We start from the raw sequence: 27,924 nt of genomic DNA, 5'->3' as shown, positions 1-27,924 counted from the left end.
GGGCACCCACAGGCCAGGATGCTGTGAAATCTCAATTGAGAAGCTGAACGCACTCAGTGCATAATTTTGAGCTAAATCCTCTCACTACCACAAATTAACCGTTGGGGCGGCAGAAATATACGCGCAAAAGTATGAGAAGATGCTCTTGATTCCTCCTGCACCTGGGGAGTCTCCTGTGCTGTCTCCCACCTCCAGGGAGGAGCCCTCCCCATGTGGCCGGGGGCAGGAGGCCCCAGCTCTCACGGGCAGGTCCACGGGACTCAGCTCCCCGCCTGGGGCGAGGGGACAACGCAGAAGTGGGACGGGGCGGTGAGCAGGGCCTCTCTGCTGAGTGGACCAGCAGCGCTGGCGAGACTGCTGGGCGCGGAGCTGGAGCTACTCACCGGGGCTGCGCCTTGGAGGTTAAACCATCCCGGCCGCTCCCAGCCATGCCGCTCCTGGAACACACAGCCTCGTCCAAGGAGCTCCTGCACAGGCGAGGTGAACAAGCCCTTTCAGACACGGAAGGCACCCGAGCAGGGCGGAGAGTGACCACATTGCCCCTCCAAAGCCGGGGTGCAGAGGGCAAAGAGGTGCTTGCGCTCAGAGCTAGGACCCCAGCCCAGCCCGCCACTCCCACCCTAGAGCTCCCCACCCCCCGGCACCCCCACTGCCTCACCCCGAGAATCCCCAGTCTAGGAACTGAATCGTGTTCATCCCCTCCCATTGATATGTGGAAGCCCTAACCCCCAATATGACCACATTTGGAGATGGGTGACTTTCAGGTGACTAAGGCTAAATGAGGTCATAGGGTGGGGCCTGACCCAGTAGGGTTGGTGCCCTTCTAAGAGGAAGAGACGCCAGAGCTCTCTCCACCATAGGAGGACACAGCCAGAGGCAGCCGTCTATGAGCCAAGAGGCCCCCCACAGGAACAGAGTCATTCGCTGACACCTTGATCTTGGACCTCCCGGTCTCCAGAAACATGAGAAAATAAATCTCTGTTGTTTAAACCACCCAGTCTGTGGTGTTTTGTTATAGCAGCCAAGCAGACTAATACACCACATGACCCAGCAATCCACTCCTAGATACACGCCCAAGACGGCCGGAAGCGTCTCAAACACACATGGTACACACGTGTGCACAGCAGCCAGAAGTAGGACAGACCACGCGGCAGCAGCCGATGCAGGACAAACAAAACGTGCAGCAGCAGCCGATGCAGGACAAACAAAACGTGGTCTGTGTGCAATGGGATATTATTCAGCCACAAAAAGGAACGGAATCTCTGACATGTGCTGCAGCACAGATGAACCTCTAAGACATGCTGAGGGAAAGAAGCCAGACACAAAGGTCACACATCGTATGGTTCCCTCGGTATGAAATGTCCAGAACAGGCAAAGTTGTAGAGAGGAAAGGAGGTTACAGGTTGGCAGGGGCTGGGGGGACGGACAATGAGGAGTGACTAATTAATGGGACGGGGCTTCTGTGTGGAGTCCTGAGAATGTTCCGGAACTAGACAGTGGTGATGCTTGCACAGCCCTGTAGATGCACTTAATGCTCTGAGGCGTATTCATTAAAATGGTCATTAAATGGCTAGTTTTATGTTTTGTGTACTTTACCACAATAACAAGTATAATGGACACGATGAAGCAATCTAGTGGAAGATTTCTTTGACAATAAATTTGGTATTAAAACAGAAAGAAAGAAAGATTCCCCACTCTCAGGTTTAGAAGGACCCTGTCCACGCCCTGCCCCTGACTGGCGGCGGGGCCCAGAGCCCAGGCCCACGGGGCCATGGAAGCTGAGTCTGGCCCGGGTGCAGGTGCCCAGGAGAATGGTCCAGCAGCCCTGGGTGTGGCGGATGCAGGCAGAGCACGAGCGGGAGGAGAAACACCCATGATCACGGTGCCATAGTGACACCCATAGGTCCTCTCCACAGGTCGGGGACGCCAGGGGGCAGCAATCAAGTACACAAAAACCCCTGCTGCTCAGTGAGGAAGGAGGCACCCACAGATCACCTTTCCAAGGAGGGAAAGTGTTAGTCTCAGGACCCCACTTAAAGGGGCAGGCTCCTCTGCTTAAAAAAGAGAGAGAGAGAGAGAAAATGTAAGCGGCTGTCGAGTGTCACAGGACGCTGACCAGGAAGCGGGGGCAGGGGTGGGCTTCAGCCCTCGCCGAGTCTCTTTGGGTAGAAGTGTTTGGTTATAAGGAATGTATCTGAGCCCACCGTGAGCTGGGCAAACCTTGCATTCATTCCTGGAGGCTATTGAACTGTCGGGACTGGCAAGGGGGTGATTGAAGGCCTAGGGGCAGGTAGGATGACCCTGAGCCCATGTGGCCTGAGATCACAGCCAAGGGACCGGGGCGGTCTGGTAACCAGCCTTCTGACCACTGACGTCTCCCAGCCTCTCCCCAGGAGGTGCAGCTGATACTGGGGTCCCTCTTGGTTAAGACACTGGAGTCCCAGAGGAAGGAGGCCCCTTCTCCAGCTTAAATGCCACCTGCTCCCTGAGCCTGCTCTCCTGTCTCCCCCTCCATCCATCCATTCAACGAACCAGAGGGACTAGGACATAGCCCCTGTTCCCAAGTAAACAAAGCATCCAGCACAGGACGACTGGGAGGAGGGAATGCAGACGGGCGGGAGCACGGAGTGGGAGCACCAGGAGCACGCACGGGGCAGAGCTCAGGGAAGGGCACCTGGCAGTGGGTTTCATCATGTAAGCAGAAGCTCACCAGGGGAAAAAGGCATCCCAAGCAGGCCTCACAAGCAGGGGCCCATCTTCTCAGCACACACAGCCCGACCGTTCCCCCTCTGACATTCGACAGCATACACCCACTGTGCACCTGCTCCCCAGACCCCTGCCCTGCAGCACTGAGATGTCCTGTCTCCTCCCCTGGAATCCCAGTCCCTTGGCGGGAGCCGTTTCCCCACATGTCCCAGCCCCGAACACAGGGCACAGCCCAGAGGCCTGCTCGGTTCACACCTGGGAGTGAACAGTGGCCTGGTTGCCTCTGCAGTTACCTGCCCTGCAGTTGGGGTTCTTCTTGCATTACCGTTGCCCCAATACCCTGAGGACTTCCCAGAGAGTCACCACAGCCTGGCGCGCAGCAGGACTTGTTGGGAGTGGTACCTCGTGCAGGGGGTCTCTCCTCATGTTGCGCCCAGCCAGTGGCTCGTCGTGGGGGAAGACAACGGAGTAGTTCTTGGCGTAGGACTCGTGGCTGCGCTCGCGGATCCAGCGGCGGTGGTCTGTGAGCGAGTGATGGAAGCGCCTGCCACGGATGGAGGGACCGGGTCACTGCTCTGGGGACAGCCCGTCAGGGGAGGGCTGGCCAAGGACCAGGGCAAACGTGGACCCTCGTCCCCTCGGCTGGAGTCCTCCCCGTGGCTCAGCGCCGGGGTGGCTCCTGGCTCTCCACTCGCCCCCACACCCGGGGCTCAGCCTGCTCGCCCGCAAGCCCCTGCCCTGCTGCCACAGTGAGCAGAGGGGATGCTGCAGACAGGGCCGAGCCGGGCACTCATGCCCGACAGAGACACTGGGCTCTGGTCTCGCTCTTGCCGCATTGCCATCTGCTCTCTGGACTCCAGAGTTGGGGATTTCGGATCCCCCACATACCCAGGGGAGTGAGTGGGCCCCCGAGAGGGAGGGGCTCAGAAGCCCAAATAGACTAGTGAAGGTTAATGTGAGGAGTCTTTAAAGTTCAGGGTCGACAGTGTGTCACTCCGGTGTCAACACCAGTCCCCTTTCTCCTCAGCAAGGAGCCCTGTCCCCCACTGCCGGTGTGCAGGCAGGGGTGAGGGTAAGGGCTCTCCAGTCAGGACCCTGCTGCAATTCCAAAGCTGAGCCTGTCACTGCATCAGACCCGGGAACAAGGAGGTGCAGAGTTTCTGGGAGAAACCCAGCTGTGGAGGGGAGCAGCTGCAGAATCCAGCCTCTGGGGCCAGAGATGGTCTGACAGGATAGCTTTGGATCTGTCTCCTTGAGGCTGGGGACACCATGTGCAGCCCCCTACTGGGGTCCAGCTCCAACCCAGGAGGCCCCACACCATTTCTTGCTGAGCCGAGAGGCCCTGCAGCTGGCCTGTGGCCCAGGCCCCTCTTCCTGCCTTCTCGTGGGCAGGACAGCGGGCTGGATTAGACACCTGGCCTGGCCATGCCGGGACCCACAGCCCCGTCCTTTGCTGGACTCTCCCTGGTCTTCCCAGCCCACCGCCGCCAGCCACATCCCCCCTGGGGTTCCTGAGCTTTGCGGTACCTGCCCAGACTGTCGGGGCAAATTGACTCTTAGTCTGCACGTAATTCTGGCAGGAATGTCTTTCTGGTGGGTCAGTGGGGAGTGAGCTACAGGTGTGCGCGTTGTTATTAATGACACTATTACTAAGAATTGCTCTTTTCCAGCACAAGCCCAGGGCTGAGTGCTGTCTCCAGAGATCTCTCTGTTGCCCTATGCACGGGGCCCAAAGTCTGCCTCATCTCATACGAGAGGAAACAGGCTGGGAGGGGACGCGAGTGTTCCTGGTCACACCGCAGAGCCAAGAGGTGAAGGAGGCACGGTGGGGACAGGCGGGCCCAGGGAGGGCTCTGGAGGCAGCGCAGGCCTGTGCGGGGTGTGGGGTCTGGAAGCGCAGCTCTGGTTCGAAAGCTAGGTGACTTCAGACAAGTCGCCTCAACCTTGTGTTCGTAGGGGAGGCTTGAACTGGCCCTTCCCAAGGTCCCTTGCAGCTTATCATTTCTGGAACCTTCCTCTTTTGGGGAAGTGCATGGGCACAGCCCCAGACGGGCTCTGAGGCAGCTGCAGAGCAGACCTCGCTGCATTGCACCATGGAGGGGGTGGCAGTCGGGGGGGCCTCAGTGTCTGCCTGTCTGCCTCTCTCTCCCTGACCCCTGAGGGTGTAATTTCCTCCTCAGGCCAGGAAGGAGCGAGGTTAGCAGAAGCATGCGGGTGCCCAGAGCTAAACCTGCAGCCCCTCCACCCCCCACCCCGGCCTCTGGCCCCTGTGGGGCAGCTGGGGTCTCCCCAAGGACACCGTCCACCAGGAGTGGTCACGAGTGGAGTGGGCTGAGCAGGCCACAGAGGCAGGCCTCCCTCCATGCTGCTCTTCTTCGACTGCCACCCTGCAGTGCACAGGGCAGGCCCAGGTTACCCTGGGGGGGAGACACCACAGCCCAGCCCCACCAATACCCACCCTCCAGGCCCTGCCTGGGTCAGAGGAGAGTTGAGGTGCCACCCTCCTTGCCTGGCCCTGTGTCACTGTCCTGTCCTCTTTAAGGGTGGCCCTGACCTGCAGAAGGCCATTGGGCAACAGGGACACCTCCCAGCTCTGGCCATTAGTCCCCATGCCTCAGCTCAGGTTTATTTAGTGCTTCTGTGGGCAGACCAGATGCCAAGCACTTGACCTACATGGCTCCCTGCTCCCAAACCTTTGCAGCGTCGCCATTACCACCTCCGTGTCACAGATGAGGAAATTGCTGTGCACTGGGTATGATTCACTCCTGGCCACTCTATAGTGACCGATGGAACAGGAATGCTAGTTGGCGCCACCTGGCTCCAAGTCCCAGACACACACTGAGAATGATTGTCCTAGCTCTGCCTGCTCCCCAGGCCTCAGTCTCCCCACCTGTAAGTGGGATGATGAGATCCCACTGATGGCTCCAGAACTCTCCAGAGGGTCAGGCAAGACCCCGGGATAAGAGACCCTGGAAAATGAAGGGCCATGGATCTGCCAAAGCCAGGCGCCCCCGCGGCACGGCCTGCCTGCTGCTGGCCCTGCCCTCGGGTGTATGGGCGTACTCACCTGATGTCGTAGCTGTACATGTCCTTCTCCGGGCGCCCGTGGACAATCCAGTGGGCCAGCTCCTGCCCACAGCCACCGCCCAGCATCATTCCTGGCAGAAGCAGAACCACAGGTCTGCAGTCTGTTCCCAGGTATCCAATATAGTCCAATTCCATGCCCTCCCCATCCACACATGTGGTGCACGCCCCAAGCTCTGATCCCACACCGGGGATGCTGCACGCCCCCTGAGCTGGACCGCACCCTGCCCACAGCCTCCCTAGCCTCTCCCGTCTCCACCGCTGTCCGGCCACGGCACTCTGGGACCGCCTCCCGCCACTGCCTGCACTCACCAGCACTGTTGAAGCCACAGCCCAGGAAGAACCCACGGAGCTCGGGCGCCTCCCCCATCAGGGGCTTGTGGTCAGGCGTGAAGGATTCTGAAAGGGAGGGGGAGGCCTGAAGCTCCCTCCAGCCCACATGCACTTGGGGTGAGGTCTCCCGAGAGAGTGATAGCCCAGCCAGGGGCTGTAGGTGCCTGCTTCATCCAGACCCTCTCCATCTTGAAAATCCAGCACAATGCCACTTCCTCCAGGCAGCCTCCCTGAATGCTCCTGCCCACGTTCCCTGAGCTCCCTGGTATTTGCTGCCAGAAGCACCCAACTGCAGCCTGACTGGCTCTGCCTTGTGGGGTCCAGGTCAGTCTCGTGGCTATTGTTATTCTCCTACCCACACAGGGCCTCTCCTGACCCCCACGCAGTGCCATGGGCTCCTTCACTGCACTACTGTCCTGCAGTGTTATTGTCAGTGACTCGTCCCTCTTGCCCACCAGACTATGTAAGGGCAGGGACTGGGCTCTGCTCACCACCATGTCCCGAGGCCTAGCATAGGGCCCAGCAAACACAGGCACTTGAGAGATGTTCACTGAATGAATGAATGATCATCAGTTCTTTGGGAGAGGGGACCAAGCCTCCTGCTTCCGTCTGCTGCCAGCGAGCCTCAGACAGAGGCCAGAACAGGGTGGAAGAGGGACCCTGGGGCATAAAGAGCTAGACTTTGCAGCCACAGTCCTGGAATCAAACCCTGCCCTTCCCTTTCCTTGCTGTGTGACCCTAGGCAAGTCACTTTGCCTCTCTGAACCTTAGTTTCCTCATCTGTAAAATCAAGATCACGGTGCTTACTTCACAGGGCTACGAGCATTTGCAGCCTGCCTCAGGGGCTTGGCCCTGGGGAGGCAACTCGGAACAAGACAAATCCCACTCCAGGGAGCTGACAGGAGCACAAGGGGGACAGAGAGTAAATACTCACACAGGCAAAAAAGAGAATGCCTTGTAAAGAAAACACAGAGGGATGAGGGGTCAGGTTACTGAGCTGCCGACTGCTGCCAGCACCGTCTGCAGCACGTGCTGTTTCTACCTGCTTTGTATCGTAGATGAGGACATGGCTCAGCTCTGGGCCTGATGTACAAGAGGTCACTCTGTTGGTGCCTATGGAACTGGATGGACAGCCAGGCTACCTGGCTCCAAGCCCGTGTCCTCAACCTCTGCAAGCGGACCAGTAGCAAGCATTGTCCTGCGCCCTGGAGGGTGATCAGGGCCCGACCCTCGGGGGACAGCATCTGAGCTGGGAGGGCAGCCGGCCATGGGGAACCTGGCAGGGACAGCTTCCAAACAGCAGGATGGGGATGGACACGTTGGAGACACAGAGGTGGCTGCAAGGAAGGTGGAGGAGCAGGTCAAAGTTGGGGCAGGGCCCTACGGTGAGAGGTCAGAGGCCAAGGTGAGGATATTTATCCATCCTCTGAGTGGAGGGTCTCCAGGAGGGGAGAGCAGTTGGTGATGAAGCCTCAGGACTCCCCCAGGGCCAGCATGAAGCTAGGCCAGGGTGGTCGTCAAGCAGACGTCTAGGTGAGAGGCGCCTGGAGGAGGTGACGGCAGGCAGAGGGAAGAGGTGAGCCCGCGCTATGCCTGATGATGGGAGTGTGGGACCTGCTCCCAGGCCCAGGGCGGCAGGAAGTTCTGAACAATGGAACCCAAGGGACAGCTAGTGGGAGGCAGCAGGGACAAGGGTCTCTGATGCTTAACAAATGACTCAGGTGGGTTTGAGCCACGCAAGGACACAGGGGACCTCCAGGCAGAGTGGACAGCCAGGCTGGCGTCTCCCACCCCTGCCTCGGCTCTGGAATGAGCGCCCCACCCACCCTCCGGCTCCCTCCGCCCTCCGCGGGGTCCCTGAATCAAGGGCGTCTGAGACTTCCCTGTTCTTTTCTGGAGGCCAAGGGCCATTGACCGCGCCTGGCAAGGAGAAAAGCTGATTTCCCCAGGAAACCTCCCATCACAGCTGGGAGACCAGACACAAATTGTCCTTGCACGCACATCTCCCCTAAACAGGGCTTCGTGGGGGAGTGACGGCTCAGACGCTGGCTCCCACCGGCGCACTGCTGCGGGCCGTGGCCCCACCTGCTCGGGGCTGCACCTTGCAACCCCCTGGGGGCTGCACCTTGCACCCAGGGCTTCTTTATGAGCCAAGTCGATTAAAGCAGACTGGGCCGGCAGTACACACCGGGACAGAGGACAGGACTTCCCCACGGGACACACACTGGGACACCTCTCCCCTCCTGTCCTGGCCCTGCATGACCTGTGGAAGCCCCTGGACCTCCCTGGCCTCTCACTGTCCACTCCCAATCACAATGCTCAGCGCCGTGGGCTGGGCCCCGCCTGTGCTCTGCACCACGCCTGTGGCTTCTCACCCCGAGCCACCCTGGGAGCAGGGGCGCTGTGGCTGTTGCACAGACGGCAACACTGACGCACACAGGGCTCCCGACCTGGTCACTCAGCCAATCGGGGCTCAGCCAGACTCCAACTCAGGGCCTTGGACACAAAGTTTCCCTTTCTGGGCAACACTGTGTCTTCTGAACCTCTCTCCACAGCCCTGAAGTAGGAACAGGGCTCACCTGCCAGCAAGGAGAACACCATGTGATTCTGTTGGAATGCACAGTGCTCAGGCCTCAGCTGGGCTGTCCCTCCTCTGAGCAGCCACCCTGCGTCCGCGGGCTGTGGCCTCCCCACCCCTGCGCCTCCCTGTCAGAACACCTACCCACCCTGCGGTCAGCACCTCACCCTGGGTGTCCCCACCAGGCTGGGAGCCCTGGCCTGAGAGTGCCTGCCTCCAGCAAGGACAAAGGGCCAGGAAGGTAGAATGAATGACCATTGAATGAGTGCCGAAGGCCCCAGGACACTGGCCACTTCCAGGTGAATCACATTCAGCTTAGAAACGTCTCCCTCAGTCCCACGGCTGTGAACATCTGGCTCCAGGGTCAGCTAGAGCCCCTCCTGCTTTCCAGAGATTACCCTTTGCCAGGACCCCAGGCCAGCAGTGTCACCCCTGCACCTCACCCTGGGACAGAGCGCCCATGCCCTGCGAGCCCTGGCCCATGTGGTGGGGGCGGGGCTGTGCCACAAGTAACCCACAGGGATGTTCAGAGCAGAGGCCGCCTTTCTGCTCCAGCCAACCTCAGCTCAGCTCGCCCGGAGGCCAGTGACAAGGCTGGGGCTCAGGCACTCTTGGCACAGGAGCCTTTCCATGCTGAGCCAGTCTGGACCTGCTGGCAGCTGGCTGCTGAGGCCGGAGAATGGGAAGGCACCAAGAGCCCAGGGTCCTGGCCCACGTGGGGCTCTCGGGGGATGGGGCTGAGGCTGGACACAGAACTGGGGGTCACCCCCGTGTGAGCATCAGGAAGGGTCTTGGCCCTCCATTTCTTGCTTAGCCTCGCAGGGCGCTGAGACCATTCCCATTTCACAGATGAAAACACCAGATTCCAGGGACATGCTGACTCTAGGGACAAAGAGCCCAGGCTGGGAGCCAGGAGGCATTCACACCGGGGCAGGAGGAAGCCCTGGGCCTGTGCCAGGGGGCAGATTCCTACTTCACTAAGCTCGGGTCCTTCTCCTGCAAGGAGGCCTAAAAGTAAGGCCGGATGCAGGGCAGCCTCAGCCAGGCCAGCAGCGAGCAGGGGACAGCCCGGCCCGTGCCCAGCACGGGCAGCCTCAGCCAGGGGCGTTGCTACCCACCATCACCAGCCCAAAGGCCTCCTCACTCACCCGGGCCACAGACCGTGGACTTGATCCCCGTCTTCTCCAGCACAGGGACCCGGTTGATGGCGCCTTCGATGTGTTGGGTGAACACGTCCCAATCCAGGTCGAAGAGGCCGAAGGCAAACTTGTCCGACACCTTCAGAGGCAGGGCAGGGGACATCTACTTTGGTCCGGAGAAAGGCATATGTCCCCATGCCAGACCTGGCCTTGTGACAGCAGGCCAGACCAGCCTCCACCGGGTCAGATGAGTCAGAGGGCTGGGGTGGGCATGCTTGGGTCCCCTGGGTTTGTCTCCCTCACCACCAACCTGCCAGTGGGGCTGTCCTCTCCCTGCCCGCCACCAACGTCCTCCCACTGGTTAGTGGGTGGACGCCTTAATCGTTAGAACCAACGTCCTCCCACTGGTCTCCTGCTTCCTGCCCTCCTCCAAACCCTTCTCCTGTTCACACCATGCCCACTCTGCTCTCAAGCCTCTGTGGCGTGGCTCCCCCTGCCCCGCCGTGACCCATGAAGCCTACGCGAGCCGGCCTGCCGACCTCTACCACTGGCCCATGGCCACCCTGGCCTCCCTTCAGCTATCCAAGAGGGTGGGCTTGAGCTGACCTCAGGCCTCACCTCTAACTGGAGCAGCTCCTGGCCCAGACCTGCCAGTGCTGGCTTGTTCTCTGTGCAGTGCTCTGCTTGGACATCCCCTGCTAGGAGACCCTGCCCCGACCATTAGCCTAAAGGTCCTTCCACCACAGTCTCTCGAGGCTGGTCCTTACCTGCTGCCTGTGTTCAGTGCATGGTCACCATCCAGAATTGCACTACTTGTTTATCTCTTGTAGGTCTCCCCAGCAAAATATAGGCATCCTGGGGCAGGGACTTCTATCTTAGTGTCCCTCCTCCAAAAACTAAAGCGGTAGTTGGCCCAAAATAGCCATTTAGTCATTCGATTTGTGGACTAGATGCATGGATATAGGAGGAGGCCGTGGGGGCCGTGGGGCTGCCGAGGCTGGGGGAGTCACCTGCGGTGTGGTGGGGGGGCACAGTGTTGTTTGCTGATGGACAAAGGACTTCGATGTCCTCATGATCTAGAGGCATTGCGTCGCACTCGTGCAGCTCCACCTGCCAACGTTCCAAGGCAAAGCCCCCCACGCCCCGGTTCTGGATGTGCCTGTATGTCAGCTTCTTCAGGGTGGGAGCCAGATGTGCGTGAGCCTGGTGGGGCCAGGGGACCTGACATTTCTCGGTGTGCCTCTGAGGAGCTTCAGGAGGGTGAGCTCTCGGAAAGACGCATCCCCACACCCCCTCCCGCCATCCCAGGGCGCTTGGCGTCTTACATCCTCCCAAAAGATGGGGTCGGCCTCGTAGCCGCCCACAGACAAGGCGTCCCCTTGAAGGCGGAGGTAGACAGAGGCATCGTGGTCACGGACGTTGGGCATGTTCTGGAAGGCAGAGCGGAGAGGCCTCCGCGTCAGCCAGGGCTGCCCTGCAGTGGGCCTAGCGCCTCCCTTAGGAGTCAAAGGCCCAGGGAGGACCCATGGACGGAGTGGAGGAGGGGCCTCGGGTGACACACAGTAGACAGACCACTCCCATTCAAGTCTCTCCTTCCCCAAATCCTGTGAAATAACAGCAAAGGAGTCAGAAGGAGGAAGGCTGGATGAAGGGCAAGAGAGAGGAGGGAGGGAAGAGACTGGTATAGCCCATAGGGACAGCAGAACAGGGGACAAGGCAAGAGCAGAGGAGGGGAGGTTTCCACCCCCTGGAGGGTATGGCCTGGGTGGGGAGGGGCGAGGCTCCAGCTCGGCTTGGGGGGAGGGAGACTGAACAATTCGAGACAGTTTCCCCCCTTGCCCCTCCCTCAAATCTGCAGAGGCTGAGCTTGCGGCCACCCCAGGTCCCTCTGCAGGCGTGTGCGTGCGTGTGTGTGTGTGCGCATGTTTCACGCACACGTGCACGCAAGTGCACACGGCTGTACTCACGTACAGGAGAATCAGCTAAGACTCTTCAAGGCAGCTGGATCCACACCCCTCCGCCCCTTACCCCATGCCGCCCAGGACCCGGCCGCACCCTGCAGGAGCTCTGAGGTCCGCCTCTGCACAGGCGGGTCCTGAGAGGCCCCAGACTTGGGGAGCAGAGTAGGGAGTAGGCTGACATCCCCCATGACAGCAGACAGGAGACTCCTTTGGAGTCACTGAGTGGCCCAGGGAAGGCTTGAGACGTGACACTCGGGTCCCTCACCCAAGACGAGGCTGGAGGCTTAACATCCCTGCAAGAGGCTCTCCAGTCCTTGGCTCTCCGAGCTTCCAACCTGCTGGAAATTCACTCTTAAAAATGAAACCACAGTCAGAACTTCAGTGAGATGAGAAGATTGGGCCCATAAAACAAGGTGCTATGTGAAAGGAGTCCAAGGTCAAGAAAGAGGTCTTTAAATTAGATATAATAATTAAAATTAAAAATTCAAGAAAAGGGTCAGACAGGGCTGAGATCACCCTGCACATATTAGGCTAAAAAAGATGGAGAAATGGAAATCAGGAGAGGAAACAAAATAAGAAAATGAAAAGGTCAGAACTGAAGGTCCAACATCCACCAGAAAACAGAAAACTGGAGCAGAGAGAAATGCATTCAAGGGCCCACGAGTGCCCACCAAGCCGTGGGGATGGAGAGAGGGTAGCACCAACACAGGTGGACAGGACGGTCACAAATAAAGGGACTGCATCACAAGAGGCTGAAGACATGGAGCAAAGTCTTCAGGATTCTAATGGACAGTGACTTTTAAACATAGGATTCGAGATCCAGACAAGCCATCCATCAAGTGTAAGAAAAGAATAAAGACTTTTACAGACATTCGTGGACACAAAAACATTTACTTCCCATGAACCTCTTCTCAGTAAACTGCCAGAGAACATGCTTTGACAAAAGGAGGAAAATAAACCAAGAAAGAGAAAGGCATGGATCCAGCGAACATCAGATCCACACGGAGGAGGGTAAGGAGGGTCCCAGTCCAAGAGCCGAGCAACAGGTCCGGGTGCCACTGTCTGGAATGGAGCAGAAGGCCCCAGGCAGTAGGCAGGAGACCTCCAGGGAAGGGGGAATGGGACCCAGAGACTTCACGTGATTAATGTGATGGGTGTGCGCAGTCACAAAATAGTATCGATAGGTGTTTGACAGATCTGTTGAAACATCTGGGGGAAAAATAGTGACAGTAATGAATATAAATACAAATATCCTCAAGAAAGTACTAGCAAACTGAATCCAGCAACATGCAAAAAGGATAGAACACCATGGCCAAGTGGGACTTAGAAATGCAAGGTTGGTTTAACATATGAAAATCAATCAGCATAACACTTCATATCCATAGAGCAAGGGACAAAACCACATAACCGTTTCGGTAGGTGCATAAAAAGCATTTGACAGAATCCAACATCTTTCATGATAAAAGCATTCAACAAACTTAAAGGGCACTTCCTCAACTTGATAAAGGGTATCTACAAAAAACTCACAGCTAACGTCATACTTAATGGAAGAAAACTGGCTGATTTCTCCCGAGATCGGGAAGAAGAGAAAGGTGTCCGTTCTCACCACATGTATCCAACCTCACGCTGGCTGGTCTAGCCAGGGCCTCAATTAGGCAAGAGAACTAACGAAAGGCATCCAGACTGGGAAATAAGCAAGAATATCCCTGCTTGAGAATGACAGAATCTCATATACAGGAAATCCTAATTAATAAAACAGTTTAACAAGGTTGCAGGATACAAGGTCAATATACAAAAAAAAAAAAAACCTATTGTATTTCTATACACTAGCATTGGACAATCTGAAAAGGAAATTAAGAAAATAATTCTATTCTCAATATCAACAAAATGATAAAATGTTTAGGGACAAATTTAACAAAAGCAGTGCAAAACTTGTGCTCTAAAAACTAGAGTGTTTTCGGGCCGAGCCCGTGGCGCACTCGGGAGAGTGCGGCACTGGGAGTGCGGTGACGCTCCCGCTGCGGGTTCGGATCCTATATAGGAATGGCTGGTGCACTCACTGGCTGAGTGCCGGTCATGAAAAAAAAAAAAGGCAAAAAAAAAAAAAAAAAAACTAGAGTGTTTTCGAAAGAAATTAAAGATCTAAGTAAATGAAAAGACATCCCATGTTTATGAAACAGAGGTTTACTATTGTTAAGGTGACAACACATCCAGATGCAAGGGACCCAGAATATTCAAACAGTCTTGAAAAGGGAGAACACAATGGAAGGCTCACACTTTCCAGTTTCAAAACTTACTACAAAGCTACAGGAGACACGATCGTGTGGAACTGATGTAAGGATGGGCCTAAATATCAATGGACTAGAACCGAGAGCCCAGAAATAAACCCTCATATTTATGGTCAATTGATTTTCAATAAGGTGCCAAGACAATTCCACTCCTGTGTCGCTGGTGGGAGCGTGAAACGGTGCAGCTTCTTTGGAAGACAGTCTGATAGCTCCTTGAAACGTGAAACACAGAGTCACCACATGACCCAGCAGTTCCACTCCCAAGTATTATGGGAGCCAAGAGAAGACGCCCAGTTCAACCTCCTGAAGGTTCTCTGAAAAATCGCCTCATAAACACAGATTAGCATGAAGAAAAGGCATAATAAATTTTATTATATCATAGTTTTGTGTGACACGGGAGCCTTCAGAGGAGGACCCAACGATAGAGGGGAAACTGTCCACATCTCTGCTTAGGTTCTATGAAGCAGGCGCACCCGTGTAGAAATGTGATTGGACAAGAAACGTATTCTCTAATGATAAGAGACTCAGTGGGGAAGCCCCGCAGGCCCTGTCTGTCCAGAGTCTTCTCGGCCTGTCTGTGTAGCATTCATTCTCCAGGGTGTGGGGCAGGACCCTTTCTGGAATGGGGGTCTTATGACCTACAATCAGACAAGGTAGGTCAGAGAGTTTCTTTATGGCCAGCTCCAAGACAGAGAGGCAGGGGAGAAGGTTAGAGTATGTTTCTATGACCTGCCTTGGGGAAGAGGGACTCTAGTTTCCATGGCTTACCTCAGGGGACAATGAGGCTGAGAGACAGGAGGACAGGAGAAGGTCAGAGGAAAGCTTTGCTGCTGAGGCTGTTTCTGAGGCCCTCACTTTGGGGTAACGCCTTCTGGGCCCCAACAGCATATACCCCAGAGAAACGAAAACATGCATCCACACAAAAACTTGTGCATAAATGTGTACAGCAGCATCATTCATGATAACCAAAAAGTGGGAACAACCCAAATGTCATCCGCGGATGAGGGGATAAGTAAAACGTTGTGATCTGCACAACAGACTATTACTCAGCCACGAAAAGGAAAGAAGTCCTGATACACGTACTGCGTGGACACACCATGAAAACATCATGCCGGGGGAAAGAAGCCAGGCACAATAGGCCACGTGTTGTATAATTTCATCTATATTAAATCTCCAGAATAGGGAAATCCACAGAGACAGAAATCAGATTAACGATTGTGTAAGGCTGGGGATGGGGTGGGAAATGGTGAGTGACTGATAATGGGCATGGGTTTGGAGGATCAGGATAATGTTTATACACACACACACGCATGCACACACACGCACGCACGCGCACACACGAAGGGTCTTCAACAAGTTCATAGAAAGATTTGTATTATCCTTTAATTCCATTTTTCCACAAACTTTTTGATGTACTCTCGTGTATGTGTGTGTGTATACACGGGACAGTTCATAGACAACTGAGCATTGGGGGAAAAGAAAAACTATTAACAACTCCAGGAAAAAAAACACAAAAAGTTGGACTCTACTCGCTCGGGAGTTAACGATATTTACACAGCCATAAGATTGCAAACACCGACTACCCATTTAACCAAAAACCACACAAAGCAAATCTATTTAGAGAGCAAGCAGGCCCGGCTCTCCTGTGCTCCTCTGCACCCGAGGAACTGCCTCTCTCCATCCCTCTCTCACCTACCCCTGCACTGCCAAAGGGCGCAGGGATGGGACCCCTATCCGATGCTGGAGAATCTGGCAGATGCCCTGCCGCGTCCTCCGGGCCCCCGATGCCCTGCCACCTGTTGAAGAGGAATGAGACCCGCCCTGGGCTGTGGTCAGGAGGCGCGTGGACGTTCTCAGTCCAGGAGCAGTGTTTTAAATAAGAATTACGTCATTACGTACTCCAAAAACAAAACAAAGAAAACCTCAGAGCTCCACAGAGCAGGACAATGGGGACACCTGGTGGCCAGGAAAGCCTCTGACTTTTGTTCCAGCAGGATCTGTGTCCCAACTTTCCTGCCTCTAGTGCCCAGTGAGTGCTCAGCTCAGAACCAGCGTGTCCACCTGGCACCTTCGCTGCCCTCCACTCAGGAGCCCTCCCTGCTCCACTGTCCCCAGCACAGCCCTGGTCCCACTGACATCCCTGCCTCCAAACCTCACCCCATTCCCTCCACCTGCTGCTTCTTTCCCCCACCCAAATCCTCTGGGAAGCCCGCCTGCCTGCTCCAGCCTTCCCTGGTCTCTTTCTCGGAAGCACCAGCTGCTGGACCACTCGATGCCCTCAGCCACTGCCATCATCAGTGCCACAGCTCCCGCCTCACAAGCACCTGCTGTGTGCCACCCTCAGCTGCAGCCCCCCCACTTTGTTCTCTGTGCTCTTTGTTCAGCACAGCCCTATGCAGTATGGACAGTTCTCACCCATTCTGCAGAGAAGGAAACTGAGGCTGACAGCGGTGGCTGGACTTGCCTGGACTGGGTAGTGGAGCAGTCAGTATTCAAGCCTAGAGCCTGGGCTCTTACCCACCGCTCTGCACCTGGACAGAGCCTGGCAAAAGCAGGTGACAGGACAATCAGGAATGAGACCATGGGAGAGTGCCTGAGCCTTCGTGCTTTAGCAATGCAGAGACCAGGCCCGGAGGGGGAAGGGACTGGGGGCAGAGTTCCCTAGGTCCCAGGGAAGCCCTCAGAATAGGGAGGTCCCTGGGGTGACACAGCCCTCTAGCCACCACATAAGAAAGATGAAGAGCAGATGGACACCGAGCCCTCACCTGCCAGCCTGGAGCCCCCAGGGCCTCGATGCTGTGAGGCAGTGTCTGATCTGGGCAGACAGTGTCCTGCAGCACAAGGCTGCCAAGCTCAGGGAACTTCCTGACCCCAAATGTGGGCCAGGCAGGTGGACACACCCCCAGGACAGGCCCCTGGTCTAGGACTTGCCCTGGCATGAGGTCGGGGTCAGAGGCCAGATCCAAACCATCTGTCCAGCTGCAGCCTCCAGGAGGCCGACTTCCTGACACCTCCACGTGGCCAGTGGGACGGAGAGGAGCACCCGGGGCTTTGCCGCAGCCCCAAGTCTCTGCTTTTCTCCTACAGAGCCTCGGAGCATCTGGGCTGGTGGCCCTCTCCTTGTGCTCGGTACCCAGAGGCCCACAGGGACCCTGGCTGGCTTTCTAAACCACACCTGCCCCCCAGCTTGGCTCTGACCTTTAAATTCATGGGAAGGGGGCAGCTGCCAAGGTCCAGGCCAGCTCTGCCCACTTCTTCCCTGACAGGGGCCTCAAAGTCAGATATGAGAACTGGGGATGGACAGGCTAGCCACCCTCAGGCAGCCCAGACCCCAAAACACAGCCTCTGCCCCACTCCCCAGCCCAGCCAGGCCCTTCCAGAGCCCACCATGGCTCGAGGGCGACCCCTGGCAGCCACCTGGGGAGCGCGCTCTCCCCACAGAACCGGGCTGCGGAACTGTCCCCGGCGTGGTTGCTCTTTGTCTGCACAACTAACCCAGCACACAGCCCCTGGCAGCCTCCGGCAAGCGTTCGCTGACATCAGACTCATTCTACAAACAGGGGACCATGCATGCAGGGGGAGGGGCTTGCCCTGTGCACAGGAGACAGGGGCAGGAGTCCATGGGGACCCAGGTCCTGTGTCCCTTCCCCACCCTCTCCACCACTATGGTCTCCCCGGTGACTGGAAAACAGCCAGGTTTGTGTGGGGTGGGGACAGGCAGCTGCCGGAACACGGCTCCCAGCACAGCGGGTCCAGGCATCTCGGCCCCTCTTTGCCGGGGCCTGACCCTAAACAAGGGCAGCCTTTTCCCTCACACTCTCCCCTCTGCACAGCCTCTGGAGCTGGCTCTCTGAACTGCCTGCAGGTCCCTGGCTGCCACGCTCCATGTGTGCCCCTTCTCTGCCGCGTTTCAGATCCTCCCTAGACAGGGCCTCCTCCTCCAGGGAGCCTCCTCTGGTCCGCTAGGGCTGGGAGTCCCGAGCACCTGCGTTTAGCCCATCAGAGCGCAAGAGCCTGTTTTGCAGCTGCTTGTTTGCCTGTCTGTAGCCTCCCCCGAGCTCCACGCGGGTAAGAACCAGTTCTCTTTCTCTGCTCTAACCACAGTTTCTAGAACAGGGCCTGGAACGCAGAGCTCACCCAGTCAATGTTCGATGGAGGAAGGGGTGGGGAAGGAGGGCTGGATGAAATGGTTGGTAGATGGATTAATAAATGGGTGGGTGATGGAGGAATGGGTGAAGGGAGGATGGGTGGATGGGTGGATGGAAGGATGCGTGGAAGAAGGGCTGGGCAGTGAGCGGATGGACAGGCAGATGCATAAATGGACAGAGAGATGAAGGGAAGGACTGAGGCAAGAGTGAACGGATGGCAGACGCCAAGACGGGTGCAGGGAGGGAAGCAAATGTGGGGACGACCAGATGGAGGGGGAGGGGCGGAGGACAGGGAAATGGACGGACGGAGGACGGAGAGACGGACATGTAAGGGACGGTTGGATGACGGGTGGGTGGAGGGAAAGAGGGGAAGGCAACAAGGGGACAGGAAGCTACCAGCCACCACCCCCGGAGAGAGGAGCTGAGAAGGACAGGAGAGGAGAGAGGGCAGGGGCACAGCCCCAGGTGCCAGCAGGTGCACCAGGTGCCCCCAGCATCCCTTGGCAAAGGGCTTTCAGAGAGGCCTGAGTGCCCGGAATCAGCACCCTCTAAGACAGGCACCCAGGGCATACTTGGGAGCAAGCCAACATCCAGGGCTTCCCTGAAACTCCAGGCACAGAACATGGTGAAAGCAGAACTGGCTGCACCACATGGGACAAGCATGGTCTATGCTTTGGGCATGGATGAGAAGCCATGCCATGGAGGCCAAGGGGTTCAGCACCATCAGGTTACATCTGTGCTACCTCATTTCATTCTTATGCCACCTGGAAATGCCCGGTGTTATGATCGGTGTTTCACAAGTGAGGCTGCTGAGGCCCAGGGCAGTGAGGGAACCCAGGAAGGGCATGTCACCTGCATGTGGCCAAGCTGGGATTCAGAGCCAGGTCCCTGTGCCCCACAGCCTCTCACAGAACCTGGGGCTGTCCACCTACCTGGATCCCCTCGATGCGTTCAGTGACGACGTAGGCATGGTGCATGGCCACCAGTGGGACCTTGACTCCAGCCATCCGACCCACCGCGCTTGCCCACACTCCTGCAGGCGGAGCATGACAGCTCAGCTTTGCTGGCATCTGGTAGGGACTGCTACCCGGGTGGGCATAGGGCACCTCTGCACACCTGCCTGCCCTGGCAGGGACTACCCGCCCCAGTGAGAGGCCCTGCAGAGGTGGGACCAGGTTAGGGGGCAGCCAGCACGGCCACTCAAGAGTCAGGAAAATACATTCCCACCTGCACAGTTGACCACACAGGGTGTCTGGATGGAGCCGTGCTCTGTCTCCACAGCTGCGACCCGCCGCACCCCAAAGTCATCTGTCCGCACACGGATGCCAGTCACCGGGCAGTTCTCAATGACCTAGGGTGGAGAGGAACCACCTCTAAAACCCTGTGGGGCTCCCTGAGGGCACTGCCCACCCACCCCTGACCAACGCCCCTCCCAGATAGGACCTGGGGACACAGTTTCTGCCAGCAGCCAACCTCATAACACTGCCAGGGAAATGGGGTGACCGCAGCACCAGAAACTACATCCACTTTCCTTGACTTGGGGAACTTGCCAGAAATGGGGGATGGGGGCTCTTTTTCATGACATGATGTGTGCAGTCTACTGTTTGGTTAAAAAACCAAGTCATAAGGCAATGTGCAGCTTGGTTCTATTTTGTGTACATACGCATCTTCATAGGAAAAAATCTGAAGTGGCGCACACAAAAATGTCAGCACTGGTCACTGCTGGTGATGTTTATTCTCTCTTGCTTATTTGCCTTTTTAATTTTTTTCTACAATTATGTGTGTGATCGAGACAAATGAAGGTAAAGCCGGACCTGTGGGGAGGAGGGTGGGAAGGCTGAGTCCATGAGCAGGTCTGGGGCACAGGCTCTGCTTGGCAGGAGTGGAGCAGAAGGCTCAGAGACGACCCAACCGGCCACGGTCACACAGCAGGCAGAGAAGAGCGCCTGGTCTCTCGCCTTCTGCTCTCGGGGCTCTGAGGCAGGCGGGGTGGGCTGGGCATGGGCGCAGCAGAGCCGCGGGCATGGGTACCTGTGCTCCTCGGGCGGCAGCCGCCCTGGTGAGTGTGGTGCAGGTGCCAGCCGGGTCCATGGTGCCGTCATGCGGCACGTACAGCGTCCCATAGAGGTCATCCACATTCATCAGCGGGTACAGAGCCTTGGTCTCTGCCGGGCTCAGCACATGGGATTCCACGCCATAGGCCTTGCCCAACTAGGGGACCCAGAGGAGATTAACTGAGGCCCCGGGGAGCAGACCGCCGGTCACCCTCCTCCCCAGCTGGGCCCCCAAAGCTCTGCTCCAGCCCTGCTTGCTCCCAGAAGCCTTAGCCGGGCACCATGCCCCAGTGGGCCCCGTCCCTCGAATGCACTCCAGCATGAGGTTTAAGGAGCAGGGTGGTGCAAAGAAGCAGGCTCCAGGCCAGACCGCCGGTTCTGATCCAGCTCTGACGCTCCCCAGCTGTGGGACCCGGGGCAGGTCCTTAACACCCCCCGCCCCAAGTCTATGTGGGTGAGAAAGAACTTAGACCAGTATCTGGAACAAAGGGCTTCTATAAAATAAATAATAAAACCACCCCCCACAGGTCCAATGTTTCCTCAGTCAGACCAGCTCCCCCAAGAGAGACCAACATGGTCCTCGGTTCCAGACTGAAGACTGTCAGATAGGTCACGCCCCCACCACATTTGATTGGCCCAAGGGCAGCCAATCAAGTGTCCTCAGGTGTGCATGAGGACAGGCTCCGCCTAGCCAGGGACGAGCTGAGCCAATCAGATTCTCTGTCTGGGCATTCTGAAAGAAGAGTGGCAAGTCACCGCCAGACAACAAGGGCAGTACCAGGATTCAAACCCACATCTATCTGGCTCCTTCCCTGTGTGATGCTGCCCCATCCCCTCACCAGCAGGGGGAGCACCCACCGACCTGGGGCTGCCCCACCTGCCACCCCCCTGCAGGGAGCACACCCACCAACATGAGTCCCCTGCCAGGAGGCACACCCCTGGACCTGGGGCCACCCTACCTGCCACCGCCCTGCAGGGAGCACACCCACCAACATGAGTCCCCTGCCAGGGGGCACCCCCCTGGACCTGATCCTCGCAGGAAGTGTACCCACCGACATGAGCCTCTTGTACTCATCCAGGCGCTGCCGGTTGGACGCGATGAAGAGGCCACCGTTCTGTATCCACCCCGTGTGCAGCCCAGTCTCCTCCTCCAGGTCATGGCTCACCACGCGCCGCGTGTGGGCCAGCAGCTCCACCTCCACGTCGCTGGGCCGCAGCTGCCACAGCAGGCCTGGCCGGGGAGGAGCGACACTGTCTGTCCCAGCCAGGAGGCACTGCGCCCTTGTCCCAGCCAATGTCAGGCAGGGCCTGGGGTCTTTCTCTGCAGGTCGTGGGAGCCCTGAGAGGCTGCTGTGCAGGAAATGACTGGGCCAAAGCAGAGTGTTAGGGTGGGACCCAACCCTTGGTCAGCTCAGAGAGCAACAATATCAAAGGCTTGCATTTACTGAGCACCTGCTGTGTGCCAAGCCCAGTGCTAAGCTTTTCAGGTGGTGACCTCACAAACCCTCAGAGCAGCCCTATGCAGAGGGCTGATTATTTTATAGATGAACTTAAGGTGGCACCAAACAGTTCCGTGTCCAAGATCACAGAGTAGGTGAATGTCGAAGCCAGAACACCAACCTGGGATCTGCCAAAGCCCAAATTCATGCCCTTTACCCACAGAGGCCGTTCTCCTGAGCAGCAGTGTCTGGAGAGTGGGAGGCCAGGGACATGACTGGTGCAATGTTGGGGGGCATGGGGGACTGTGCGAGCCCAGCTAAGGTGGACCTCAGGAGCCCAAGAGCAAGAGTGGGTGGCAGTGGCACATCCACTCTCGAGAGCCCAGGGTGTGAACCTCTTCCCAACTCCATGGCCAGTGATCTCACATTGGTAACTTGACATTGGCCAAGGTGGGAGTGTTTACACCACAGGAACTGGCAAATGCTGCAGATCAGGAGAGCCGGTTCGCCAGCATACCACTGGTTAAACGAGTTAAGGCAGAAGGTTGGCTGCCCTGGGAACTTGCACACTGTAGTTGCTTAATACATGCCCACTGGTTAGTTAGGAGGATGAGGGCTGTAAAGCATGTGGTGTCCGTGGAAGACACAGCTCTGAGTCACCCCTGGTGGCCCCCCATCCATCCTTTGCCACCTGCCATGGACTCCCCTCAACCCTGGTGGCTTGCCCAGGGAAGGGGCTTCTGCTCTCTGAACAGACAGCTGCCTGGGGCTTCCTGCTCTGAACCCTCCAGGGCCACACTAGGGCCTCCCGGCTTGTGGTTGCCAACCCAGAACTGCCCAGTCCCTCCCAGTGCCCCCTCTCCGCTACCTGCCGTGTGCCAGGTGGTCCCCGAGGTCAGCCGCTCTCGCTCCAGCAGCACCGCCCCGCTCACACCCAGCTTGGCCAGGTGGTACAGGGTCTGGCAGCCCACGCTGCCCCCGCCAATGACCACCACATTGGCTGTACTGGGCAGTGGCCGACTTGGGCCTTGGGCCACCACAGAGGGGCCCTGTGTCTCCTTTAGGATCCGCTGATGTGGTACTTTCTTCTCAGTTGTGTGGCCGACTGTGCAGGCCATGGATCGCAGCCCCGGGCCCTGGGCAGGGCTCGGACGAGGGCATGTGGTGGCCACACGCAGGGCTCGGATCAGCGAGGCCATGGGGACTCCAAGCTATGGCAGCAGAGGGAGCTGGGGAGAGTGCCGAGGCTGGTGGGGTGCAGAGGGGACATAGTGAGGGCTGTGCTCAGGCAGTGCCCTCCAGACCTCCAGCCAGAAAGATCAAAGGAAGAGGAGTAGAAGGAGCAGGAGGAGGAGTAGAAGTAGCAGGAGGAGCAGGAGGAGCAGGAGCAGGAGGAGGAGCAGGAGGAGCAGCAGGAGCAGGAGCAGGAGGAGCAGGAGGAGCGGGCCCACCTTCTAAGGTGAGAAGGCAACACAAAATGTCTACCTGGGGGTGGGTCCTGCCCAACACGGGGAGGAAAGTAGCCTCAAGGGGCTTCCAGGGCCTTTTCTGAGACCCTCAGGAAGACTAAAAGGGTTGTGGCCGCAATCCCTGCGGCTGAGGTGGGCTGTGCCACCTGCATTAGTATTACTGATTAATATTAATTAATATTAATTAAGAAAGTTGGCCTCCATCGCCAGGCACAGAGCACGTGCAACGCATGTTACATCCACTCTCATTAACACTGGGGAATGCTCTGAGGTAAATACACTGTTGTCTCTATTTTACAGGGGAGGAGACAGAGGCACGAAGATGCTCCCTCAGGTGACCAAGGTTATAGGGCCCGTGTGGCTGCGCTGGGGTGCAAGGACAGACTGGTTTGGACCCAAAGCCTGCACGCTCTCCTGCCCCTCTGCTGACCATCCTGGTGCACAGACACTGTGGGGCCTAAGTTGGGGGAGACTCAGGACCCACTGCCACACCCTGTCCCACCTTGCTGGGCACAGACCCCGTCCTAAGCACAGTGGGAATGTTGGTGGAGGCCCCAGCTCTCGGCCTGGTCAGGGCTGCCACACCTGCAGCAGTGCCCCTGGCGAGGGGAGGAACAGGGCATAGGAAGGAGCGGGGAGTTGGTGGTCCGAGAGGCATCTGGGAGTCAGCAGGAGCTGTCCTCAGGCCTCTCAGCCCCTCTTTGCTCCCCACGGTGTGACAGCCCACCCACCTTCTGCCTGAGGAGGTGGCCCTGGGGACGGGGGGGCACGCCCCCTGGCACATGTCTGTACACACCTTCAGTCCTTGAAGGTCCTTGCTCTTCCAGGAGCCCCTGAGAGTGGTGACCTACCAGGGGAAAGTTGGCATGATGTGGTGGCCAAGGAAGGTGCCCAAGGCCAGCATCTATCCCTACCATGTGTGCTGCCCAGGGGCACCACACGCCTGGTCGGCTTCTGGACAGGATCCTCCTTCCTCCCTCCGCCTGTGCCCAACACAAATGCTGCTGGCTGGGGAAGCTGCCACGTGCCCTTTCGCTGCCTGCCTGGGCGGTCTGGGCTCTCCCGACCTCTGGGCTGGGGGCTGGGGGCTGGCCGCTGCCCCTGCGGGGACAGCCCTGATACCCCTCCTGCCTGCCACCTCCCCAGACTCAAGCAGCTGCTTCAACGTCACCCTACTCTCCCGCCCCCTCCAGCCCTCTCCCACCCTGAGTCAGCTTCCCCAGGCGCAGGACAGCCCCAGGCGCAGGACAGCCCCGGGCTTGAGGTCAGACAGATGGGGGAGGGGCTTTGTACAGAATCCAGGCCTTGAGCTGCCGCGTAACCTCGCTGTAAAGCCGGGAGCACAGTGGTGTCCTCACCGGCTGTAGGGGGATGAAGGGGGTCGAGTGACAAAAGAGCCTGGCATAGCCTGGTGGACAGAAGCAGGGTGGGTGCTGAAGAACCCCCTGCTGCCCACACGGTGACCCGTGGTCCTGCCCTCCCAGTCCAGTGGTCCCTGCAGCCAGAGGCAGAGGTAGGTCCCAGCCGGCTCCCAGCCAGTCCCAATGCTGCCCCCCAAGGGGAGGCCCCAGGCCCTACCCCTCCCGGGAGGTGTACCTCCACAACTGCCGCTGCAGCACCCCTGGGTCCCAAGAGATCTGCCAGTGCTGGGCCCAGTGGCGGTCCTGTCACCTCCTTCCTTCCTGAGCCGGAACCCCGGGCCGCCCCACCCCCAGCCTCACTGCCAGCCCCTTGTCGCCGCCCAGGATCTGGGCGGGAATGCACCGCCCACCACCACAGGCTGCAGCCAAGTGGACAGCTCCAGAGGGCAGCAGAGCAGGACTGCGAACCCTGAGCTCCATTAACCCTGAGTGACCCAGCAGGTGACCTCCCCATCTGAGCCTCCCCATCCGAAGTTCATCATCTCTAAAACAGGGGTCACAGGGTTGCTGCAGGTGAACCCCTCCACCCCCGCCTGCCTGAGCCCGTCTGAGCTCCCCCCACCAAAACAAGCTTAGCACAGGCAGGGAAGGCGGAAAGTGCTGGGTGAATGGCAGCATTGTGCCAGGACCCTGTGCCATGGGCTGAAGGTCCCTTGGAGAGGCTGTCCTGGCACGTGCCTTGCTCCAGCCTGCTCAGCCCCCTGGATGGGGCACTTGCCACCTTTGGAGGCAGGTGAGAAAGTCTGGGTCATCCTGAGCTCCCTGCATCCTCTCCAGAGCTCCCGGATCCTCCCTCCCTTGGAGAGACACCCCTGAGGCATCTGCTCTCCACTGCACAGTGCCCAGGCCCCTGGGGCAGGGATTCCTGCCTCTGTTTGACACCAGGGCCCAGAGAGGGGAGCCAGCTTGCCTTGGGCTGCACAGCAATCTACTGAGGGAATCGACCAGAAGCCTGCAGCCTGACTTCAGGTTTAGGACGTGTCATCTATTCCCAGGCAGAAGATGCCCAGAGGAAGTCTGGAGAAAGTAAGTGTATATACCTCCAGATGTCCAAAGAATCAGAATAGGTGCTGATATAAAATAGGACCTCCTCCTCCTGCTGGATCAGAGAAAGTGGTATTTAAATTGCACACTGTCAATATAGTGAAGCCAGCTCCCAATACAGGAAGTGATAACGTAGTAACACTGCTGTAATTAATACAGATCACACAAATAATTGTGTTCTTATTCACACTAAGGCTGTCCAATTACCTGTCTTGCTGCCAGCTTGCCTGTCCTCTACATTTACTGAGTATCTACTGTATACAAAGCACCAGGAGACCCAGAGACAACTAAGACCCAGTCCCAGCCCTCAAGGGACTCAGGGTCCCGGAAGCAGACAGATCCAGAGAGGGGCAAGACAGCCCCGAGCCTTTGTGATCAGGGCCACTCGTGAGCTAGTTGTCCTTCCTTCTGCAGGGAACCCAGGAGGGCCTCTCAGAGGAGGTGGCCTGGGCTCTGGGCCTTGCCACGTGCTGCTGCCATTCTCAGTCCCTGCCTGGAGGAAAGCTGACCCCACCAATGCAAGGCTTCCATGGGCAGCGTGGGGGTCCTAGGACAGGGAAGAGACCATCCTGGCCCCTCTTCAGATGGTGCGGGCTGGCCCAGCAGCCTGAGGCAAGGCTGTGCTCACTGGACAAGGGGAAGAACGGGTTAGAGGGAACAGGGAGGGAGCATGGCACAAGTCCTCCTTGGAGCCCTGGACATGAGACACATGCAGCCCTGGGGCAGCAGCCGAGGCGACCCAGATCTCTTCTAGCCTCTCAAAAACAAGCAGCAGCTGTTGCAAAATTGTCACAAGGCAAGCAGGCAGCATAACTGCCCTGCACTTTGGACAGGGGGTGGTGGCTGGAGGGCTGGGCCTGGCTGTGGGTCAGTATTGTAGGCTCTGCCGTCGATCTGGGCCATTCAGTGCCCTGCTCAGGTCTGGGGAGCTAGAAAGACCGTCTCCCTTTAGGTGCTGGAGGGCACAGCTCCAGGGGTGGCCACACCCTGACCAGGGATGCCAAGATGGTCCTGCTGCCAACCTGTGCAATCCTGGGCTGGTTTCATCCTCCTCCCTTTGCTGACTCAGTTTCCCCAATTGAGAAGTAGGGGCTATAACCCCCACAAAGTCAGTTTCACAAAAGTTTTGTCAATTTCCCTGAGTATTATTACTCTCTACTTTTAGTGCACTCTGAAAAAAACCATGGTGCAAATTGAACTCGGGGTGCATTCCACTCTCCCCCAGCCACCAGGCCTACAAATCCAAGTGGGGACTGTGGAGGACACACCCCTCTGCCCTCATGGCCTGGACGCACCCGGGCCAGCCCTGAGACTCTTCCTCTGAGCCCGGGCTGGCCCTCTCCTCTCTGCAGGCCTCGTCCAGCCCTCTGCCCCACCTCCGGCCGGGCTTCCAGGGCAGACGGAGGTGTCCGCAGGCTGCCCTCTGAGTGGGCAGAAGTCCAGGGTGGAACAGGCGGAGGACTGGGGGAGGAGGCTCCTCCACGAGCTCTGCATGTGGCCCTGCAAAAAGGAGACACTACATAACAACACAACAACCACAAGGAACGTGGAGGCCAAGCCCCAGCCTGGGTACTGGCCCCAGCCACCTCTGAGCAGGACCAGCAGGCAGCTAAACACTTCACCCGTGTCCCTCAGATGCAATAGGAACGACTGCCACCCATTGTAGAGACAAGGAAACTGAGGGAGAACACAGCCAAGTGGTGCCAGACCAGCAACTGAGGGACCAGGGAAAGTTCCAGAACAATTTTTGAGAATTTACGCCACCTTGATTTTTTTCCAATAAGAATAAAAAAACAAAAAAACAAGAAAAACAGAAAGCCTATCAAGTAGTCAAGCCCCATTATTTCATGAAGATAGAATGTTTTATATCCCCTGCCAGAGTAGAAGGGACGCCATCCCAGAACAAGTCGTGGTCCTTCCTGAGAAACAAGTGGGCACCCCCTGCACTGACACTGATGGCTCAGGGCCTGCGGGCACCTGGGCACAGACATTCCCAGGAACAGGTGGCAGAAGTGACCGCCTCCCCTCCCCCAGCACAGTGGTGTGAACAGCTGCCAGCCAGAGCTTGGGAGGCGCGAGATGCAGATGCTCCTGCCCCACAGCACCCCCTTCACTCCATGATCTGCTCCCATCATTGCCCGTGGGTGAGACAAGCATGGAGAAGGGCAGGCCAGTACCAGGCAGGCCTCATAAGTCAGCTCGGAGCACTGTGCCCACAGCAATGGGCACCACACTGTCTGATGGGGAGACAGATGCAAGG

At 57.8% G+C, this 27,924-nt stretch overlaps 1 protein-coding gene across 1 annotated transcript in view; it reads right to left on the bottom strand.

Annotated features, from left to right (window-relative positions):
• Positions 1-22,929, bottom strand: part of SARDH (sarcosine dehydrogenase) — a 60,319-nt gene extending 37,390 nt beyond the window's left edge. The window contains exons 1-11 of the mRNA XM_063082396.1: positions 22,599-22,929; positions 21,344-21,522; positions 20,269-20,448; positions 19,465-19,588; positions 19,170-19,270; positions 11,166-11,270; positions 9,850-9,979; positions 6,103-6,189; positions 5,774-5,864; positions 3,109-3,250; positions 384-467 (exon numbers count right to left, since the gene is read on the bottom strand). Of these exons, the coding sequence (XP_062938466.1) occupies positions 384-467; positions 3,109-3,250; positions 5,774-5,864; positions 6,103-6,189; positions 9,850-9,979; positions 11,166-11,270; positions 19,170-19,270; positions 19,465-19,588; positions 20,269-20,448; positions 21,344-21,522; positions 22,599-22,929 (1,554 nt within the window). The remainder of the gene's footprint in view (positions 1-383; positions 468-3,108; positions 3,251-5,773; positions 5,865-6,102; positions 6,190-9,849; positions 9,980-11,165; positions 11,271-19,169; positions 19,271-19,464; positions 19,589-20,268; positions 20,449-21,343; positions 21,523-22,598) is intronic.
• Between the last annotated feature and the right edge of the window lie 4,995 nt (positions 22,930-27,924).

The sequence above is a fragment of the Cynocephalus volans genome, chromosome 17 (genome assembly GCF_027409185.1).
Source record: "Cynocephalus volans isolate mCynVol1 chromosome 17, mCynVol1.pri, whole genome shotgun sequence".
NCBI lineage: Eukaryota > Metazoa > Chordata > Mammalia > Dermoptera > Cynocephalidae > Cynocephalus > Cynocephalus volans.
The sequence above is the reverse complement of the archived record's forward strand: the minus strand, read 5'-3'. Positions and strand labels throughout refer to the sequence as shown.